The sequence below is a fragment of the Ranitomeya variabilis genome, chromosome 3, assembly GCF_051348905.1.
Source record: "Ranitomeya variabilis isolate aRanVar5 chromosome 3, aRanVar5.hap1, whole genome shotgun sequence".
Lineage (NCBI taxonomy): Eukaryota > Metazoa > Chordata > Amphibia > Anura > Dendrobatidae > Ranitomeya > Ranitomeya variabilis.
The window spans coordinates 716,991,037-717,014,367 of NC_135234.1; the positions used below are offsets into that span (position 1 = coordinate 716,991,037).

General features: G+C 43.4%; 1 protein-coding gene across 3 annotated transcripts in view; it reads left to right on the top strand.

The window, feature by feature from the left end:
- Positions 1–23,331, top strand: part of ATP8A2 (ATPase phospholipid transporting 8A2) — a 1,034,865-nt gene that overhangs the window by 934,288 nt on the left and 77,246 nt on the right. For all 3 annotated transcript variants that reach the window (XR_013224076.1, XM_077298312.1, XM_077298313.1), the window contains one exon: positions 16,048–16,136. Coding sequence is in view for 2 of the 3 variants with exons in the window: in XM_077298312.1 (XP_077154427.1) it covers positions 16,048–16,136 (89 nt within the window). In the remaining variant the exon portion in view is untranslated. The remainder of the gene's footprint in view (positions 1–16,047; positions 16,137–23,331) is intronic.

The following is a 23,331-nucleotide window of genomic DNA, read 5'->3' on the forward strand; positions in this document are numbered from 1 at the left end:
TGACAATCGGATCCCAAACAGACATGTGAACCGAGCCTAGTTTTAGTGTACAGATGACAGCTACATTAGAAGACCTTGTAACAGATGTGGAATTGTGGCTTAAGAATTTAAAGTTGCGTCTCTGTTGCTCCAAAACTGTAATGTACTGCAATAAAAAAAAAAATGAGAACAAGACATTTACATTAGTTCCTTGCACCGACTTGGCTTGTAACAACTTAAGGAAATCGGTTTCAGGAAAGAAAAGTTTAAAAAAAGCAGTGGCTGTAAAGTGCTTGTTTCCTAAGATCAGACACTAAAATGGCTGCCTGGGGAAAGGTTCATAAAGTTGCCAGCAGGATACCACATCCTATCCAAACATAGCACAGTGAATGCTGCACACATCCACGGGCAAGTATATACAGTGTGTAGATGTACATTAATTCAGGAAACCATTACTACAGAAATATGGGATCAGATAGATAGTGGTGCTTGAAAGTTTATGAACTCTTCAAAATTCTCCATATTTCTGCAAAAACTTGACCTAAAACTACATTAGATTTTTACACAGGTCCTAAAAGTAGATAAAGAGAAAGAACTAAATAAAATAAAAGATTTTAAAATATTAGATATTGTCATTCTTTTTTTTTGATAAGACCATTCCAGGGCAGCACGGTGGCGCAGTGGTTAGCACAGCAGCCTTGCAGCGCTGGAGTCCTGGGTTCTAATCCCACCTTGGACAACATCTGCAAAGAGTTTGTATGTTCTCTCCGTGTTTGCGTGGGTTTCCTCCGGGCACTCCGGTTTCCTCCCACATTCCAAAGACATACTTATAGGGAATTTAGATTGTGAGCCCCATCGGGGACAGCGATGATGATGTGTGCAACCTGTAAAGCGCTGCGTAATATGTTAGCGCTATATAAAAATAAAGATTATTATTCCAAAACTTCAAATGTATTATTTTTGTGTACTTTGTGTCATTTTTTTCAGCATGGATGACCCACATTTTCTAAATATTTAACTCATGGACAGATACCCTAACATTTTTCTTCAGAATGTGCTATTATAATTCAGATTTCATTGTTCAATCAATCAATCATGGAAAGCCATCTTAGCTCAGATGCAGGATGTAGCAAAACAGGCAGTGACAGCAAAGCGTTTATTCTTAATTTTGCCAGATGTATTGTTCAGTAGGCCAAGGGACATGAGCCATTGTTCATATGAGCCTGTATGTTGATTTTTGTTGTATGTTGATTTTTCATATGTTGATTTGTTGAATGCCTGCTGATCACCCATTGTATCAGACCCTGCAGTCTAGGGCAGCACGGTGGCGCAGTGGTTAGCTGTTGTGAACTCTATTTCTGGGCTCCCTCTTGTGGTCACAAGTGGTACTGTGTGAGTGCTGTCTTTCTGCAGGTTTGTGACTGGCATCAGCTGTCTCGTTATCTGTGGGCTGGTTTTCTATTTAAGCTCACTTGGACTCTCAGTCTATGCCTGCTGTCGTTGTATTCAGTGCTATTCTGTTTGCTCCTGTCTACATCCGTTATCAGTCCCTCCAAGAGAAGCTAAGTTTTGTTTGCTTATTTTTGCTCATCTGTGTTCAAGATGTGTCCTAGTATATGATGTGTTTGGTCCAGCTTGCTAATATGTGATTTCCCTGCTTGCTGGTGCTCTGGGGTGCTGAGTTGCTCCCCCCACATCGTTAGTTGGTGTGGGGGTTCTCGCATTCTCTGCGTGGATATTTTTGCATAGGGTTTTTTTACTGACCGCACAGATCCCTTGCTATTTTCTGCTATCTAGCGTTAGCGGGCCTCATTTGCTTAACCTGTTTCATCTCTGCGTTTGTCTTTTCCTCTTAACTCACCGTTATTATTTGTGGGGGGCTTCTATATCTTTGGGGTATTTCTCTGAGGCACGTGAGGTCTTTACTTTCTCTTTAGGGGTAGTCAGTTTCTCAGGCCGTGAAGAGACGTCTAGGATTTCAGGAAACGTTCCTCGGCTACCTTTAGTGTGTTTGGTTAGAATCAGGTTTGCGGTCAGTCCAGTTACCACATCCCCAGAGCTTGTCCTATTATCTCTGACTTAGCTGGTTAGATTTGTGATCCTAAGCCACTGGGATCATATCAGTTAGCACAGCAGCCTTGCAGCGCTGGAGTCCTGGGTTCTAATCCCACTCAGGACAACATCTGCAAAGAGTTTGTATGTTCTCTCCGTGTTTGCGTGGGTTTTCTCCGGGTACTCCGGTTTCCTCCCACATTCAAAAGACATACTGAGAGAGAATTTAGATTGTGAGCCCCATCAGGGACAGCGATGATAATGTGTGCAAAATTGTAAAGCGCTGCGGAATATGTTAGCGCTATATAAAAATAAAGATTATTATTCTATTAATCTTGGAGAACAAAGACACAGGTTAATTGAACAATAAATGTTTGTTAATATGTTGAATGCCTGCTGATTACCTATTGCACCAGCACCTGCAATTTATTATTCTACAAACCTTGGAGGACAAAGACGCAGGTTAATTGAATACTTGAAAAATGAAGGTTTACCTCATCTCCGCTTGCCCCAATCCTGTGGAAGAATGCCCTGAATAAGGACTGTGGCATATAAAAGGGAGATCTTTGTTTCCAGTGACACTGTACAGGACAGCAGCCAATGAACCATTGCACCAACTGATGGAATGCAGATCTGCTCCACTGCCCATCACTGAACCCACAAAGACATTTGGAGAATCCAGGTAGGGACAACCAGGTCACCAGGCCACAAACTTCAGTGTCAGCTTCCTAAGCTTGCCACTACATCCTCTCTGTGGTTGCCCGCAAAAAGCGTGCTGCTACTGGTTGGGGTAATTGGCCCTAGAAGTCCCGAAGTTGCTAATGTTCTAAGACCCGGCGAGCTAACGGAAGGGTGAGACTCTTTCATTTGCACCATCTTGTATATTTGCTGTAACTGTACTATATGTTGCTGACTGTTGGTGATGCAATAAAGTATTATCGTTTTGTGTTACCATCAACCTGTGTTGTCTGAGTAGTATTCTGCCCACAGGGAAGAGTGCAGGCATTCAGTGGGATGAGAATAGTAGAAAAAAAGGGGCGTTCCAGCTCCATAAAACACAATTCTTTATTCATCCATTAAAATTCTTCCATTTCGATAAATCCTTGCATACATGTGAATGCTTGAGTACAAGAATTAATGCGACGCATTTCGATCGAGTCCGATCTTAATCAATGGGATGAGCCCTGGTCCATGCAGTCTTTCTAAAGGCAGTCAGGTGTACGGACGAGAGCACCCACTAAAGGTACCTTCACACGAAGCGACGCTGCAGCGATAGCGACAACGATGTCGATCGCTGCAGCGTCGCTGTTTGGTCGCTGGAGAGCTGTCACACAGACCGCTCTCCAGCGATCAACTATGCCGAGGTCCCCTGGTAACCAGGGTAAACATCGGGTAACTAAGCGCAGGGCCGCGCTTAGTAACCCGATGTTTACCCTGGTTACCAGCGTAAAATCTAAAAAAAACAAACAGCACATACTTACATTCACGTCCCCCTGCGTCCACTTCCTGACTGACTGAGCGCCGTACAGTGAGAGCAGAGCGGTGACGTCACCGCTGTGCTGCTTTCACTTTCACTTTGCGGCGCTGAGTCAGAGGAGGAAGCAGACTGCAGGGGACGCAATGTGAGTATGTGCTGTTTGTTTTTTTTACATTTTACGCTAGTAACCAGGGTAAACATCGGGTAACTAAGCGCGGCCCTGCGCTTAGTAACCCGATGTTTACCCTGGTTACCAGTGTAAAATATCGCTGGTATCGTTGCTTTTGCTTTCAAACACAACGATACACGGCGACCTAGCGACCAAATAAAGTTCTGGACTTTATTCAGCGACCAGCGACATCACAGCAGGATCCTGATCGCTGCTGCGTGTCAAACGAAACGATATCGCTAGCGAGGACGCTGCAACGTCACGGATTGCTAGCGATATCGTTATAATGTCGTTTCGTGTGAAGGTACCTTAACTCTCCTGTACTCACACAGGCCCTAACCAATTACCATCAATGTGTTTCAGATATTGTATGAGGTTTTCTGTTGTAATGCATCAGTCTTTTTTCACCAAACAAAGCTTGTCATGTAAAAGAAAAAGCAATATCTTGGTCTCATCATTCACCAAAACATTGTTCCAAAACATTGCTCTAACAGCTATCTAATTTGTCCAGGAAATCTTTAGCAAGCTGCAGACGGGCAGTAGTTTTCTCCTTGCAATCTTGCCATGCACACCATTGTGGATCAGTGTGGATTCATGAAAATTAACATTAATTAATGTGAGAGAGACCTTTCGCTGCCTACCTTGGCTTCCTTTGTGACCTCTTGGACTATTACGCGCATTGCTATTGCAGTGATTTTTATTGTTTGATCACTCTTGGGGAGGATAATAATGGTCATGAATTTCCTCCATTTGTACAATCTGTCTGACTGTGGATTGGTGAAGTCCAAACACTTTTAGAGCTGGTTTTGTAACCGTTTCCTGCCTGATGAGCATCAACAATATTTCTTCTAAGGTCCTCAGAAATCTCCTTTGTCTGTGCTATGATACACTTCCACAAATGTGTTATGAAGATCAAACTTTGATAAAAGTAGCCCACTCACACCTGATTTGTCACAAAACATAGATAGATAGATAGATAGATAGATAGATAGATAGATAGATAGATAGATAGATAGATAATTATTTTAGAAAATAGATGGATAGATACATACAGTGCCATGTAAAAAGTTTGGGGACCACTGGTCAAAATTATTGTTATTGTGAACAGTTAAGCAAATTGAAAATTAAATGATCTCTAAAAAGCCTAAAGTTAAAGATGACACATTTACTTTGTATGTTAGGCTAAAAAATATATATTTTCATATTTTACATTTTAAAAATTAAAAAAAGGAAAATGGTCCAATGCAAATGTTTGAGCACCCTGCATGCATGGTTAGTACCTAGTAGCACCCCCTTTTGCAAGTATCACAGCTTGTAAATAATTTTTGTACCCAGCAAACAGTCTTTCAATTCTTGTTTGAGGGATTTTTATCCATTCTCCCTTGGAAAATTCTTCCAGTTCTGTGAGATTCCTGGGTCGTCTTGCATGCACTGCCATGTTAAGGTCTAGCCACAGATTTTCAATGATGTTCAGATCAGGGGACTGTGAGGCCATTGTAAAACTGTTTTGAGGTAGCCTATTGTAGAGTTTTATGCATGTGCTTAGGAGCATTATCCATTTGTAGAAGCCATGCTCCTTTCATCTTCAACTTTTTTTTTACAGATGGTGTTATGTTTGCATCAACAGTTTGTTTAAATTTCATTGAATGCGTTTTTCCCTCTATTCATGAAATGTTTCCCGTACCAGTGACTGCAACACAACCCTTAAACATGATTGATCCACCCCCATGCTTAACGGTTGGCGAGATGTTTTTTTCCTGAAATTATGTGCCTTTTTTTCTCCACGCATGCCTTTGATCATTGTGGTAAAAGAGTTCTATTTTAACCTCATAGGTCCACAATGCATCAGACTTCTTTAGATGTTCTTTTGCATACTTCTGACTCTGAATTTTATGGTGAGGATGCAGGAGAGGTTTTCTTCTACAGGTGTCTCTGAACAGTAGAACAATGTACCACAACTCCAGAGTCTGCTAAATGTTTCTGAAGGTCTTTTGCAGTCAAGCAGGGATTTTGATTTGCAGTCCTACCAGCAGCTCGAACTGAAACTTTGCTTTATTTTCCAGATCTTATCTTGACCTCCACTGTTCCTGTTAATTGCCATTTCTTAATTACATTTCAAACTGAGTAAAGGGCAACTTGAAAACACTTTGCTATCTAAGTCTACGTTCACATTAGCGTTCGGCGCCGCAGCGTCGGGCGCCGCAGCGTCGCCGCATGCGTCATGCGCCCCTATATTTAACATGGGGGCGCATGGACATGCTTTGTGCTGCGTTTTGCAACGCATGGCCGCAAGTGTTGGGCGCAGAGAACGCAACAAGTTGCATTTCTTTTGCGTCCAACTTTCGGCCAAAAAGGACGCATGCGTCGCAAAACTCAGCGTTTTAGCGTGCGTTTTGTTGCGGTTTTGTTTGCGTTGTGCGTTGCGTCGCCGACGCTGCGGCGCACAACGCAAATGTGAACGTAGCCTTATAGCCTTCTCTTGCTTTGTGGGACTCCATTATTTTCATTTTTAAAGTGCTAGACAGCTGCTTAGACGAATCCATGACTGCTGTTTTTTGGTACAAGGTTAGAGGAGGCTGAGATTTTATAAAGCTGTGAAATTTGCGTTACCTGGCCTTTCCTAACGATGATAATTCACAAGCCATAACCCTAACAGGCTAATTAAGGTCAAAAACCTTGGTCAAAGTTATCTGAACACACAAATCTCCAAGGGTGCCCAACCTTTTGCCTCAGCCCATTTTCCTTTTTGTAATTTTTAAAATAAAAACAATGACTATATTGCCTAAAGTATAAAGGACATATGTCATCTTTAAGTTTAGGCCTTTTAGCCTAAACTTGCTTAACTGTTCACAATAACAGTAATTTTGGACCAGGGGTGCCCAAACTTTTACATGCCACTGTAGATCAAAAGATAAGGTGGCAGGACTCCAATAGATTGTGCAAAAAAGTAGACTTTTCATGGTGATAACGTTTCAATCCTAGCACAGAACCTTTCTCAAATCCTGTGCTAGAACCAAAATATTGCCACATTAGCTAATAAAAAGTCTACTTTTTTGCAAAATCATTTGGGGTGTTGCCGCCATTTATTTTTTTATATATAGTTCATGGCTATTTGACAGCATGTCTTGGGGACCAGACACCCTACGCTATTTTTTTTTTGGTGCTGATTAAATTTTTTGTCTAGATAGATGGATAGATAAATAAAATGGAATATTGTAAATTATTCCATGAAATGACCCATAGATCTGTTCTGTATTTAGAGATGGAAAAAGTTGGCTTTTCTGTAATAGAGTAATAATCCTCACAGGTACTGTATCCTACAGCCTGTACATCACCAGTATGGCAGCCAGAGTCCTGTTAGACATGTTCTGTTTTATGAACGTCATTTTTCTCAGATTCCCCCATGAGTATCTTTAAGATAGGATCCCATTAACTATTATTGCAAGGAGTTGAACATATCCGCAGCCTCGCAGGTGTATACGGCTATTAAAAGTATAATAGACCCTTTGAAGGACGTTAAAAAAAAGTTACACAAATAAACTCTTTCTGTCTGTGCCAAAACCTCTGTTCAGCATTCCCCGGAGACCTTCTGCTCCTTTTGTGCCTGTGTTTGATAGGACCCAAAGAGGATAAAAGCCAGACGGTGCAGAACGTAATATTTAAAGCAGATTTCCCTTCCAGTAACATAAAGCCACCAATACACAGTTAAGCAATTTAACAGTGGATATTCGTGTGGGTCATGTTGGAGAACTGTTTTCCAATGCCGCCGCCGCCGTTTTGTTTTAGAGGCAGTCAACCATCAGAAGAGACAGGAATTCCTACAACACAGCATGGCTCACTGGCTCTGCACAGGACCAGAACGCTTTACACCTAGAAGACGCCTTTTACATTTCAGTCCAGGATAAAGCTGAAAGTCATCGCGGTCTGACAGATCTCTGACAGCACTTGTGGAACTAGTTGGTGGTCCCAATTTATAAAGAAAGACTCGGTGCATTAGTGTTCATCATTACATGGGTGCCGGCTTCTATCGACAGGTTGATTAGAGATAATTGCCGCACAAAGGACGACATAACTTTGTAGGGAGTCAATGTGCAGGAAAATGACACTTTGCCTGTCGTTAGATATGTAATGGGGTTAATCCAAAATGGCCCACGTTCAGCGACATGCATCCTATATTCTATTTTATTTACTTTTGTCGATGTGATGCTATGAGGCTTTTTAAACTCCGGAAATATAATAGTAAACCTTTATTCTCTTTAGTCATGACGCAGCCGTACACATCTTATGTGGACAAAAAAAGGATTAGGCAAGTAGAATGTCAACATGCCCAATCCTTAGTTTTCATTGGCGATAATCGACTTACTCTTTCTCTCCAGTGTGCATGTGTAGTGTGCAGGGTCAGGAGCCAAAGCAGACAGCTATTAAAGAGGACCTGTCACTTTCCATAAAAAAAATGTTTTTTTATCTGGTGTAAATGCCATTGTTTTCCATACTAGCTCCTCCTGTATATAAATTTAGTATTTTTACCAACTGGCTGCAGCCGTCAAAAAGATGTTCATATAGAAAGGTTTGGCACCACTCCTACTTGACCAAAAAAGACTAGATATACATGGAGGTAAGAGGGGTGCAGGAGCAAAAGAAGAAGGATGCCATATTCGGATTCATGAGAACAGCAAATGTGTATAGTCACTTACACACTCTTTCAGCTGACAGTTATCCCCTGCCCACCATACACATGCATGCTTTGTTCTTCTGAGCATTCATGTCGTCTGTATAGGGAGAGAGGAGTAAGTTGCCAGTTGCTTTTTGTGGAGGCTTATCTTCAGGTAGAACAAGAGAACCATACAGACAGGGCTGCCACTAGGAATTCCGGAGCCCCATACTGGCAACATTTTCGGGGCCCCCTTGAGACTTCGCCCAGGCCCCACCCCAGCCCCGCCTCCACCCCTCGAACTGTCCACAGTCAAAAGATTTTTTAAGCTGCCACCACGACAAGGTAGATTCTTTTGGCCGGGCCCTTCTCTACTTTAACCTATTAAACATTTGTTAAAATATCCAATACAATTTAGGTATATTTTTATTTATTTTTCAATTTTTCAAATGACAATAATATCACAGGGGACAAATACCACTGCACCGTGACCAGACACCATATTACCACCACATAGTGACCTATAATACCACATACAAGGAACAAATACCACCACACCATGTCCAGACCACATATTACTACCACATGATGACCAATTATAACACATACAAGGAACAAATACCACCACACCATGACCAGACCACATATTACCACCACATAATGACCAAATAATAGCACATACAAGAAAAAAATACCGCCACACCATGGCCTGACAACATATTACCACCACATAGTGATTGAATACTAAAATACTGATCAGTAATAAAAAAACACAATACTAATGTCACCATAAGTGCCATTATACACAGGAGATCTGTACTTAGTATGCAGTGTCTGTGTACAGGTAATACAGTGATCACCCGTGACATTATACACAGGAGCTCTGTATATAGTGTAAAGGTAATACAGTGATCACTGGTGACATTGTACACAGGACCGCTGTATATAGTATACAGTGTATAGTGTCAGTGTACAGGTAACACAGTGACTCACCAGTGATTTTTCTAGATGAAGTCCTTCATGTTCGCTTTTCATCTTCATCCAGCACAGACCGCAGTCACCTCTTCCAGCCAGGGCTCGTCTCTGCAGGAAAAAACACAGTTATCTAGAGCACCACTTGCAGAACACATTACTTATTTTTTTCCCAAATTCTAAACTACACCAGATGAAGAAAAAAAGGCAACAATGTAGCTCTGCACAGTAACAGGACCGCCTCCCCCATTTAAAACAGTATCCTCAAAAAATAAAATAAATACAATACTGCAGTAATAATATCCCCCATGCTGGCCCCCGTATGTCTCATTCCTGACTCCAGCCATATGTTCTCCGATCCTGCCTCCATGTGATGTCCCATCTGTCCCATGATCCTGCCCCATCTGTCCCATGATCCTGCCCCATCTGCCCCATGATCCTTCCTCATCTGCCCCATGATCTTGCCCCATCTGTCTCCATCCTGCCCCATGATTCTGCACCATCTGTCTCCATCCTGCCCCATGATCCTGCACCATCTGTCTCCATCCTGCCCCATGATCCTGCACCATGTGTCTCCATCCTGCCCCATCTGTCTCCATCCTGCCCCATGATCCTGCACTATCTCTCCATCCTGCCCCATTTTCCTGCCCCATTTGTCTCCATCCTGCACCATGACGCAGGTTCAGTTACTGCACCGGCAGAAGCCTGCTGCTGGGGCCTGATCAACAAAAAAGATGGGGCCCGATGTGGGCCCCCTCTGCTGATTGGGCCCCATACGCCAGTCAGAGCAGTAATGCCCTGATGACGGCCCTGCATACAGAACATATGAATGCTCTGCCAAATTGAGCATACTTGTGGATGGAGGGATTGGGGAGAAAGGCAATTTAGAAATCCATTGTGTCTTACTATTCAATTACTGGCAAACTTCCTTTTATGAGGTTGTATGCGATGTCCGTTACTGATTGGGACCGCCCAGTGGACTCCTAATCATAGCCCACAAATAAATCACAAGTTATGCTGTACATAAACTATATATCAATTGTTACACACCTGTCCCAGGCCCAGGCTCTGCTCCCTTTACCCCAGTCCCCTGAACTCTGTTGTTCTCCATGTCAGACTTTGCATGTGGCCCAGTGTGCTCCCCTGTGATCATAGAATCATAGAATGATAGAGTTGGAAGGGACCTCCTGGGTCATCTGGTCCAACCCCCTGCTCAAAGCAGGATTCACTAAATCATCCCAGACAGATGTCTGTCCAGCCTCTGTTTGAAGACTTCCAGTGAAGGAGAACTCACCACCTCTCGTGGCAGCCTGTTCCACTCATTGATCACCCTAAGACTAGGCCTAGACTCACCAAGATACACACATGTTACATCTTGGTATAAAGACTAGGATGAAGACTAAGTTTTCCTGTTTTCAGTCTGCCTGCGGCCTTCGGTGCTTCTAGTTCCTGCTTCACATCTGCTTTCTGGTGTCCTGTCCGCCTGCGGCCTCCAGTGCTTCTAGTACCTGCTCCATACCTTCTTTCTCGTGTCCTGTCTGCTTGCAGCCTCCAGTGCTTCTAGTACCTACTCCATACCTGCTTTCTGGTGTCCTGTATGCCTGCAGCCTCCCTTGCTTCTAGTACATGTTCCATACCTGCTTTCCAGTGTCCTGTCTGCCTGCAGCCTCCAGTGCTTCTAGTACCTGCTCCATACCTGCTTTCTCGTGTCCTGTCTGCTTGCGGCCTCCAGTGCTTCTAGTACCTGCTCCATACCTGCTTTCTGGTGTCCTGTATGCCTGCAGCCTCCATTGCTTCTAGTACCTGCTCCATACCTGCTTTCTGGTGTCCTGTCTGTCTGCGGCCTCCAGTGCTTCTAGTACCTGCTCCATACCAGCTTTCTGGTGTCCTGTCTGCCTGCGGCCTCCAGTGCTTCTAGTACCTGCTCCATACCTGCTTTCTGGTGTCCTGTATGCCTGCAGCCTCCATTGCCTCTAGTACCTGCTCCATACCTGCTTTCCGGTGTCCTGTCTGCCTGCAGCCTCCAGTGCTTCTAGTAGCTGCTCCATACCTGCTTTCCTGTGTCCTGTCTGCCTGCGGCCTCCAGTGCTTCTAGTACCTGCTCCATACCGGCTTTCTGGTGTCCTGTCTGCCTGCAGCCTCCAGCACTTCTAGTACCTGCTCCATACCTGCTTTCCGGTGTCCTGTCTGCCTGCAGCCTCCAGTGCTTCTAGTAGCTGCTCCATACCTGCTTTCCTGTGTCCTGTCTGCCTGCGGCCTCCAGTGCTTCTAGTACCTGCTCCATACCGGATTTCTGGTGTCCTGTTTGCCTGCGGCCTCCAGTGCTTTTAGTACCTGCTCCATACCGGCTTTCTGGTGTCCTGTCTGCCTGCGGCCTCCAGTGCTTCTAGTACATGTTCCATACCTGCTTTCCAGTGTCCTGTCTGCCTGCAGCCTCCAGTGCTTCTAGTACCTGCTCCATACCAGCTTTCTGGTGTCCTGTCTGCCTGCGGCCTCCAGTGCTTCTAGTACCTGCTCCATACCGGCTTTCTGCTGTCCTGTCTGCCTGGGGCCTCCAGTGCTTTTAAGCATTTTTTCCTATGTGCCTTACCTGCCTGCTACACCAACTCCAGGGGCTTGGAGGATCCACCTTACCAGGTGACCGAAACATCGATTTGTTCAGCTCGGCCTGTATTAAAACAAGATATTGGTAGATCGGACAGCATTTTCATGGTATAGCTATAGATAGCGTATGCACTACCGAAAGAGGTGCCACGGTAGGTTCCCACACCGTATTATAGTGAAAATAAATGAAACCTGGCACTCAACTGAAGGTGAATCTCCTTTTATTTGGCAAAGGAGAATTTAAACGTTTCGGCCTTTTGGCCTTCCTCAGTAACCTATTTATCAAGATGTAGCAGGAATGCTAATGAACCATGTTGTGGAGCTGTGTAACGCCTATAGTCAAGTTAATTAGGAATGGACTCCAATGGATCCGGCTGTCATAGGTGTCCGGGTTGCAGACAGCAGCCTGTGTAGCTTCCAGTATCCGGCGTGTGCCCCAGCGACGCCTGCTACATCTTGATAAATAGGTTACTGAGGAAGGCCGAAACGTTTAAATTCTCCTTTGCCAAATAAAAGGAGATTCACCTTCAGTTGAGTGCCAGGTTTCATTTATTTTCAGCATTTTCATGGTGACTGGTTATCTTTTAGTGTAGTTTCTGAAACAAATCCAAGCTCAGGTTAGTAGCCGTCTTGTAAAATGTGATATAATTAGAAAAAGACTAACAAAGTTTTAAACATTTCCCTTTTACCTCGAGGCAAAAATAAATCTATTCCAATATGCGGCAATTTTCCTAATTCCACAAGTAGGAAACAGAACAATCCAAAATCAACCCTGGAGTGGCCTGTTTATTTTATGTACCTTGGGGAGTCAAACAAAACAGACAGTCTGAGATTTCAGCTGACAGCGCAGCAAAAATTTTACAACCATCTTGACACTTTGACAACAGCCCAAGGATTTAACACCTAACAACTGATAAATGAGGTTGGACCACCTGCCCTTTGTCATCTCCAAAAGTACTAAGTATGACTTAATTATTGTGCTGCCGCCCGTAAATAAACCTGTCATGTGTTGTGGCTACAGACCTCCTGATTTTTACCTAACTAATGAAGTTTACGAACACATTCAGAAGAGGGGAGGACACAATGGATTGGAAACTTTTGCCGTCAGATGTCAGAAAAATATTCTGTGTCTCAGAAGCTGTAGGACTGATACATTCTCCATTAAAAAAAGTTATATTAGCCCTGATTCATTAAAGGGTTTGTCCATTACTCTGGCAACCCCTTCCCAATCACCATATTTTTCGTATGTGATTAGAACTGCAGCCTTGCAGCGCTGGGGTCCTAGGTTGAAATCCCACCAAGGACATCATCTGCAAGTATTCTGTATGTTCTCCCCGTGTTTGCTGGGTTTCCTCCGGGTTCTCTGCTTTCCTCCCACACTCCAAAGACCATACTGATGTAGAATGTAGATTGTGAGCCCCAATGGGGACAGTGATGATGATGAATGTAAAGCGATGTGCCGTCTGCGCTCTCACTGTTTCTGAGTGTCAGTTTCGTCCCAAGGAAATGAGAGTGATGCGGTTACTGAATGGCTGCAAGGTTCATGTGGAGAGCAGGTGCCGACATTGCTGGAAAGTTACCTGCATCGGAGGTGAAAATAACGGATATGTTTTTACATGGGGAGAAATATAATGATTGAGAATGGGTTGTCTGAGTAGTGGACATTTAATAAGGGGTGCACTGGAGAAGTCTATGCCAAAATCATTACGAAACACGCACCTATTAATGAATTTGGCACATCTTACAACTAGGCAGTTGTGCCTCTGTTAGAAATGGCATTCAAGCCTGGAGCTGGGACAAGTTTCTACTGATCTTCATGCCAATTTTGTGGGAAGGAGCCCTCACTCAATTAAAGACTCTCAGCAATAGTGGGACACATACTGTATGTGTTGATACTAGAGAAGTGAATCGATTTAATGCAAATCAAGTCCTTGTCAAATTTTTGGAAATTTGAAGCTCTTAACTAGTGATGAGCGAGTGTACTCGTTGCTCAGGTTTTCCCGAGCACGCTCGGGGGGTGGTCTCAGAGTATTTGTTAGTGTTCATAGAGATTTAGTTTTCATCGCCTCAGTTGAATGATTTACAGCTACTACCCAGGCTGAGTACATGTGGGGTTGCCTGGTTGCTAGGGAATCCCCATATGTAATCAAGCTGGCTAGTAGCTGTAATTCTTTCAGCTGCGGCAAGGAAAACTAAATTGCCGAGCAGTCATAAATACTAGGAGACCACCCGAGCGTGCTTGGGAAAACCCGAGCAACGAGTATACTCACTCATCACATGTTTGTCGCCTATTACACAGCCAATAAACATGCAGGGTTTGCCTGCCAGTCATTGTAATGCCATGCATGGCCATCTTGGTAGTAGCATTACTGTGATTGGCTGGCCATATTACCTCATCAGAGGCTATAAAATGACAGCCGCTGCCACACTCAGCTCACTGGCGCCATTTCACAGCTCATGGACAGTTGTGATTGGAGGGAGAGAGTGTTTGTCCAGGTTTTTGCACAGTTTAACTAATAAGAGTCCTGTAGCGTTGATACTGGTGCTGATGGTGAACCATCATACTAACACTCCTTCTAAGGGCTAATGCTGTGCTTTGCTGTTTGTATGAGATATATTCTACATTTAGTCTAGGGATAGTTGCAGAAGCAGGGAGAGTGGCAGAATACAGCCCCTAGGCAGGTCTGAAGGCTTTGCTGTTCGTTGCTAAATACCTAGCTGCTGAACATGACCACATTCTTTTTTTGGGCGGGGTGAAAAAATTGACTATATTGTCACTGATACGGTTTAAGGTGCTTAGTGTTACGGTGGTATATAAAACAAAAAAAAGCGTATCCTGGATTTAATTACTCATCCATAGAGTTTAGCGTGGTTAGTGTTACATTACCGTGGTATATAAAACTAGAAAAAAAGTTCAAAATATTTTTCTGGATTCAATAAGTCATCCATACAGTTTAACATGGTTAGTGTCACATTCCAGTGGTATAGAAAACTCCCCAAAAAGTTTACATTTTTTTCTTGGTTCAATTAGTCATCCATAGATTTTAACTCGCTGCTTATTGTTACATTACGGCGGTATATACAACTTCTAAAAAACATTCAAAATGTTCTTCTGGATTCAGTTAGTCAATTTAACATGATTATTATTACATTACGGTGGCATATAAAACTCCAAACAAAGTAAAAAAAATTACTGGATTAAATTAGTCATTCATACAGTTTAACGTGGTTTGTGTTACATTACGGTGGTATATAAACCTCCAAAGAAAAGTTAAAAAAAATTCTCAATTCATTTAGTTATCCATACAGTGTAACGCGGTTAGTATTAAATTATGGTGGTGTATAAAACTCCACAAAAGTTCAAAACAAATTCTGGATTCAGTTAGTCATCCATACAGTTTAATGTGGTCTGTGTAACGTTACAGTGGTTTAAAATTTTCAAAAAACACTTGGCCTGCTACAGTTGACCAAATTTTGGGGTTCCAAAAATTGACTAATTTCATTCATACAATTTAACCTGCTTTGTGTAATATTACGGTGGTTTTAAAAATTTTAAAAACCACTTTTTGCCAATTTTTTTGTTCATTAAAATTTTTGAGTTTCGATTAATAAAGGAAACTTGGTTTCCAGAGACCCAGCAATTAGTAAATATGTAAGGTGTGTGGTAAGGGACGGGGAAGTGGAAGTTCTGATGATGGTGCAAAAATCTGGTGACAGATTCCCTTTAAAGTCTGTTCACATAATTGAACACTTAATTGAAAATAATCTGAGATCTCTCTCATAGAGTCTATAATGTAATAAGAAAGCGATTTCATGATTTTATTAATCCAGGGCCCCTTCATTCTGAAAAGGGTGCTATCCAAAAAATACAAAATAAATAACTTTTCGTTTAAGTATTTTGTTCTCCATAGGTCATCTAGAGCCATCTCACTGAACAGCTTACCGGTTTATCTAGGTCTGAATTACTTATGGAATTGTTCTGTATCCATTGGCCGCTATGAATGATTACATTTTGTAATTGTTTTTGTGTCACCAATTAATTTGCGCCAATTTTCTTGTATTCTTGAAGAAAGTTTATTACAGAAAGTTTGGGGCTTTAGTGTTATATTTATGCAGTTATTTCCGACTGTCCCTTTATTCCAGGCTGGGAAGGTGCTGCAGTGCGGATACTTCTGGCTTGGATTGCTACTGGTGCCTGGTGCTTGTCTCATACGGGATGTGGTATGGAGAGCGTAAGTCACAACAAATTTGTATTATACAGTTTGAATTCTCTATTATCATTATTTTTATTATTATTATCATCAGTGCAGAGTTATTAATTTAGTAATGCCATTACATAAAAGTATTTAAATTGTACTACTTCAGGTCATCAATAGACTTCTGCTGGCCCAATAGTTACTTTATATCTGTCTTTGGGAAAACTGAGAAATAACTAATATTGCCATGCCCTCTAGACTGCAGCATTCCCCTCCTTTGTATTGTTCTCATTGTACCACTCTTAAAGGGTGTTATGACAATTGAGGAGGATTCTGAACAATTACAGAAAGTCTGCAGATTAGGAAAGATAAACTACAAGGTCCTGGCAGGCAAGTGAGAAGGATGCTACATAATCCTAAAGGGGCTGTAAGAGCAACCATATTATCTCCCGACTTAGATAGCTGTTGGTCACCTGCCCCCTAACCCCTTCCATACAAATACAATCTTAGGTTAGTTGACTGTACCTTTAGGGTCATGTTTGATTTTTTTTTTTAGCAATCAGGTCAGAGGTAGTTTATGCAATGAATAGGTCTCTTTTTCAGCGTGGTTTGTTGACATTTTTAGTCCAGTAGTAAATGACATCCATAAAGAAATTTCTTCTGATCTTCTTCTCCTTGCTGTAAGTGTGAGGCACTTTTTACATGGAAAAAAATTATTTTACATATCAGTATGTTAGTTTTTACCTCTAGATAATAAAATTGCTCTAATCTTCGATCTACAATCTTGAATGGTTCATTTGTTTTCAAACCCACTAGTATACAGTTTGCAGCCTGATCTAAGTTTCATATTTATTTTCTGGTGGGAGCGTCACTCTCAGTAATATAGGCTGGATATGAACTCTGTGTGTATCCAGGATGCTGCTGTCTGCCCTTTTTAATGTATCATTTTCAGCTCCTATCCTGTGCTTATGTCTCCTATTCTATATAGCCTGTTTTTTTCTGCCCTCCCCGAGATACTTTCTCTCCTCTCCATGCTGTGAAGATCTGTGTCCAACCCCCTCCCTGCTGCTATCTTTAACACATAGAGAAGGTGTAAGGAGAGCAGTTAGAACCAGAAGCAAAAGTTCTAACAGATTTTTTTTTGTATTTAATGCTATTGAGAAAGTTGCTTACTTTTGCATTAAGGAAGCAAACAAACAAAAATAAATTCTGTGTGAATGTCTGTATTGTCTTTAAATAGATTATTGGGAAGTCCCATAACTCTCATTACATTGAATCCTCCTACACATCTCAATTAAAGGGGAAGTAATTTTGCTTTAGCCTTAATTTAGATGATGATTGCCATTCAGTGTTCAGATTATTCATGTGGAAATGTCACTAGCATTGCAGGTTCCATGAGCAGGCTGATTTTGAATCATTGTGTTCCTTTAAATGATGCAAATAGTAAAACATTTTAATTGAAAGTGCATACCATTTGATGGTACATCCACTGTATTTGCTAATTTATCTGAACCCAGCAGTGACTGTTCCTACAGACAGATGCTCGCAGGCGCAGCTAAGAAGTCAGCACAACTGTCAGCCCATTAAACTGTGCAGATGCAAGGAGACAATGGAAGGGCACATCTGTTCCTACAAATCTGCCTACTCGACAGTCTGTCTGATCAGTGAAGAACAATCTCTCTGCTCCTTGTAGTTACTGATCAGAAATCGCATGTAGAGAGGCAAAACCGTATTACTGTGACGATTATTTCCACCAGAACTCTGTGTCCGCAGGTTAATTGTGTTAATTGACAGAGCAGGTGTTTTATATTGGGCGAGGGTGCGTCCTGTCTAGTGGTCGCGGCCTCTCTCTATACGTGTATGGAACGAGGCCGCTCCGATTAGACGGGCTCTGGCCGGGAGGACGCTAACGTACCTGCCAGTCCTGGCTCAGAAACCGGCGAAGCCTCGCAGTGCAAAGTGCGTATGCTGGGGGGATTCATTAGTCTGCAGTCACATGGAGTGACTGCAGACTTATCAATCTAGTTGGTAAAAGACTATATAACTCACCAGAAGCAACAAAAAATGAATAGTAGATAAGATATATGTATGTCAAAAATATCAATCTTTATTGAGTATACAGTACAGACCAAAAGTTTGGACACACCTTCTCATTTAAAGATTTTTTTGTATTTTCATGACCATGAAAATTGTACATTCACAATGAAGGCATCAAAACTATGAATTAACACATGTGGAATTATATACTTAACAAAAAAGTGTGAAACAACTGAAAATATGTCTTATATTCTTATGCAGCCTTGCTGTTTTTAGTCCTTTTGTCTCTGTCTCCTGTGTGTCTCACATAATTTTGTTTGGACACACCTTCTCATTTAAAGATTTTTCTGTATTTTCATGACTATGAAAATTGTAAATTCACACGGAAGGCATCAAAACTATGAATTAACACATGTGGAATGATATACCTAACAAAGAAGTGTGAAACAACTGAAATTATGTCTAAAGGTACCGTCACATTAAGCGACGCTGCAGCGATAGCGACAACGATGGCGATCGCTGCAGCGTCGCTGTTTGATCGCTGGAGAGCTGTCACACAGACCGCTCTCCAGCGACCAACGATGCCGAGGTCCCCGGGTAACCAGGGTAAACATCGGGTTGCTAAGCGCAGGGCCGCGCTTAGTAACCCGATGTTTACCCTGGTTACCAGCGTAAAAGTAAAAAAAACAAACAGTACATACTCACCTGCGCGTCCCCCAGCCTCTGCTTCCTGACACTGACTGAGCTCCGGCCCTAACAGCACAGCGGTGACGTCACCGCTGTGCTTTCACTTTCACTTTAGGGCCGGATCTCAGTCAGAGCAGGAAGCAGACGCTGGGAGACACGCAGGTGAGCATGTACTGTTTGTTTTTTTTACTTTTACGCTGGTAACCAGGGTAAACATCGGGTTACTAAGCGCGGCCCTGCGCTTAGTAACCCGATGTTTACCCTGGTTACCAGTGTAAAACATCGCTGGTATCGTTGCTTTTGGTGTCAAACACAACGATACACGGCGATCGGACGACCAAATAAAGTTCTGGACTTTATTCAGCGACCAGCGACATCACAGCAGGATCCTGATCGCTGCTGCGTGTCAAACTAAACGATATCGCTAGCGAGGACGCTGCAACGTCACGGATCGCTAGCGATATCGTTTAGTGTGACGGTACCTTTATATTCTAGGTTCTTCAAAGTAGCCACCTTTTGCTTTGAAGACTGCTTTGCACACTCTTGGCATTCTTTTGATGAGATTCAAGAGGTAGTCACCGGGAATGGTCTTCCAACAATCTTGAAGGAGTTCCCAGAGATGCTTAGCACTTGTTGGCCCTTTTGCCTTCACTCTGCGGTCCAGCTCATCCCAAACCATCTCGATTGGGTTCAGGTCTGGTGACTGTGGAGGCCAGGTCATCTGGCGTAGCACCCCATCACTCTCCTTCTTGGTCAAATAGCCCTTACACAGCCTGGAGGTGTGTTTGGGGTCAATGTCCTGTTGAAAAATAAATGATGGTCCAACTAAATGCAAACTGGATGGAATAGCATGCCGCTGCAAGATGCTGTGGTAGCCATGCTGGTTCAGTATGCCTTCAATTTTGAATAAATCCCCAACAGTGTCACCAGCAAAGCACCCACATCATCACACCTCCTCCTCCATGCTTCACGGTGGGAACCAGGCATGTAGAGTCCATCCGTTCACCTTTTCTGTGTCGCATAAAGACACGGTGGTGGGAACCAAAGATCTCAAATTTGGACTCATCAGACCAAAGCACAGATTTCCACTGGTGTAATGTCCATTCCTTGTGTTCTTTAGCCCAAACAAGTCTCTTCTGCTTGTTGCCTGTCCTTAGCATTGGTTTCCTAGCAGCTATTTTACAATGAAGGCCTGCTGCACAAAGTCTCCTCTTAACAGTTGTTGTAGAGATGTGTCTGCTGCTAGAACTCTGTGTGGCATTGACCTGGTCTCTATCTGAGCTGCTGTTAACCTGTGATTTCTGAGGCTCGTGACTTGGATAAACTTGTCCTCAGAAGCAGAGGTGACTCTTGGTCTTCCTTTCCTGGGGCGGTCCTCATGTGAGCCTGTTTCTTTGTAGCGCTTGATGGTTTTTGCCACTGCACTTGAGGACACTTTCAAAGTTTGCCCAATTTTTCAGACTGACTGACCTTCATTTCTTAAAGTAATGATGGCCACTCGGTTTTTCTTTACTTAGAATTTGTATTATGGCAAGAAAAAAGCAGCTAACAGTCTATTCAGTAGGACTATCAGCTGTGTATCCACCAGACGTCTGCACAACACAACTGATGGTCCCAATCCCATTTATAAGGCAAGAAATCCCACTTATTAAACCTGAGAGGGCACACCTGTGAATTGAAAACCATTTCCGGTGACTACCTCTTGAAGCTCATCAAGAGAACGCCAAGAGTGTGCAAAGCAGTCATCAAAGCAAAAGGTGGCTACTTTGAAGAATCTAGAATATAAGACATAATTTAAGTTGTTTCACACTTCTTTGTTAGGTATATCATTCCACATGTGTTAATTCATAGTTTTGATGCCTTCTGTTATGACCCCAATGGCGAGGGTCTCAGAGGAACGTGGAAGTCTGCAGAATACAAAAATCCAGCTCATAGGGCAGTGGTAACTGGGTTGACTGTCATGATCTCAATGGCAAGAGAACATAGCATCAGCATATATAGGAACTAGCTCTTGGAAGATGGGAACTGAGCTGACCATGAACTAAACCTAACGCACAACTAGCAGTGGCCGGGTAGCATGCCTACGTTGATTCTAGATGCCCAGCACCAGCCGGGGGACTAAATAATGCTAGCAGAGGAAAATATTAGTCCTAGCTCACCTCTAGAGAAATACCCCGAAAGGAGACAGAGGCCCCCCACATGTATTGGCGGTGAATTAAGATGAAATAACAAACGTAGTATGAAAATAGGTTTAGCAAATTTGAGGTCCACTTACTACATAGCAGAAGACAGAAAGGACACTTTCATGGTCAGCTGAAAACCCTATCAAAACACCATCCAGGAATTACTTTAAAACTCTGGCATTAACTCATAACACCAGAGTGGCAATTCCTGTTCACAAGAGCTTTCCAGACACAGTAACGAAACTACAGCTGTGAACTGGAACAAAAATGCAAAAACAAACATGGACAAGAGTCCAACTTATCTAGTAGTTGTCTAGGAGCAGGAACAAGCACAGAGAGGCTTCTGATAACATTGTTGACCGGCAAGCAACTAACAGAGCAGCAAGGTTATATAGCGACTCCCACATCTTGATGGGAACAGGTGAACAGAGAAGATGAAAACACCAGTTCAATTCCACCAGTAGCCACCGGGGGAGCCCAGAATCCAAATTCACAACAGTACCCCCCCCTCAAGGAGGGGGCACCGAACCCTCACCAGAACCACCAGGGCGATCAGGATGGGCCCTATGAAAGGCACGAACCAGATCAGAGGCATGAACATCAGATGCATTCACCCAAGAATTATCCTCCTGGCCGTATCCCTTCCACTTGACCAGATACTGGAGTCTCCGTCTGGAAACACGAGAGTCTAAGATTTTCTCCACAACGTACTCCAACTCACCCTCAACCAACACCGGAGCAGGAGGCTCAACGGAAGGCACAACCGGTACCTCATACCTGCGCAATAATGACCGATGAAAAACGTTATGAATAGAGAAGGATGCAGGGAGGTCCAAACGGAAGGAAACAGGGTTAAGAATCTCCAATATCTTATACGGGCCGATGAACCGAGGCTTAAACTTAGGAGAAGAGACCCTCATAGGGACAAAACGAGAAGACAACCACACCAAATCCCCAACACAAAGCCGAGGACCAACACGACGGTGGCGGTTGGCAAAAAGCTGAGTCTTCTCCTGGGACAACCTCAAATTGTCCACCACCTGCCCCCAGATCTGATGCAATCTCTCCACCACAGCATCCACTCCAGGACAATCCGAAGATTCCACCTGACCAGAGGAAAATCGAGGATGAAACCCCGAATTACAGAAAAACGGGGACACCAAAGTGGCAGAGCTGGCCCGATTATTGAGAGCGAACTCTGCCAATGGCAAAAAAGCAACCCAATCATCCTGGTCAGCAGACACAAAACACCTCAGATATGTCTCCAGGGTCTGATTAGTCCGCTCGGTCTGGCCATTCGTCTGAGGATGGAAAGCGGACGAAAAAGATAAATCTATGCCCATCCTAGCACAGAATGCCCGCCAAAATCTAGACACGAATTGGGTCCCTCTGTCAGAAATGATATTCTCAGGAATACCATGCAAACGAACAACATTTTGAAAAAACAGAGGAACCAACTCGGAAGAAGAAGGCAACTTGGGCAGAGGAACCAAATGGACCATCTTAGAGAAACGGTCACACACCACCCAGATGACAGACATCTTCTGAGAAACAGGCAGATCTGAAATAAAATCCATCGAGATGTGCGTCCAAGGCCTCTTAGGAATGGGCAAAGGCAACAATAATCCACTAGCCCGAGAGCAACAAGGCTTGGCCCGAGCACAAACGTCACAAGACTGCACAAAGCCTCGCACATCTCGTGACAGGGAAGGCCACCAGAAGGACCTTGCCACCAAATCCCTGGTACCAAAAATGCCAGGATGACCTGCCAACGCAGAAGAATGAACCTCAGAGATGACTCTACTGGTCCAATCATCAGGAACAAACAGTTTATCAGGTGGGCAACGATCCGGTCTATCCGCCTGAAACTCCTGCAAGGCCCGCCGCAGGTCTGGAGAAACGGCTGACAATACCACTCCATCCTTAAGGATACCTGTGGGCTCAGAGTTACCAGGCGAGTCAGGCTCAAAACTCCTAGAAAGGGCATCCGCCTTAACATTCTTAGAACCCGGTAGGTATGACACCACAAAATTAAACCGAGAGAAAAATAATGACCAGCGCGCCTGTCTAGGATTCAGGCGCCTGGCGGTCTCAAGATAAATCAAGTTTTTGTGGTCAGTCAATACCACCACCTGATGTCTGGCCCCCTCAAGCCAATGGCGCCACTCCTCAAAAGCCCACTTCATGGCCAAAAGCTCCCGATTCCCAACATCATAATTCCGCTCAGCGGGCGAAAATTTACGGGAAAAGAAGGCACAAGGCCTCATCACGGAGCAGTCAGAACTTTTCTGCGACAACACTGCCCCAGCTCCGATCTCAGAAGC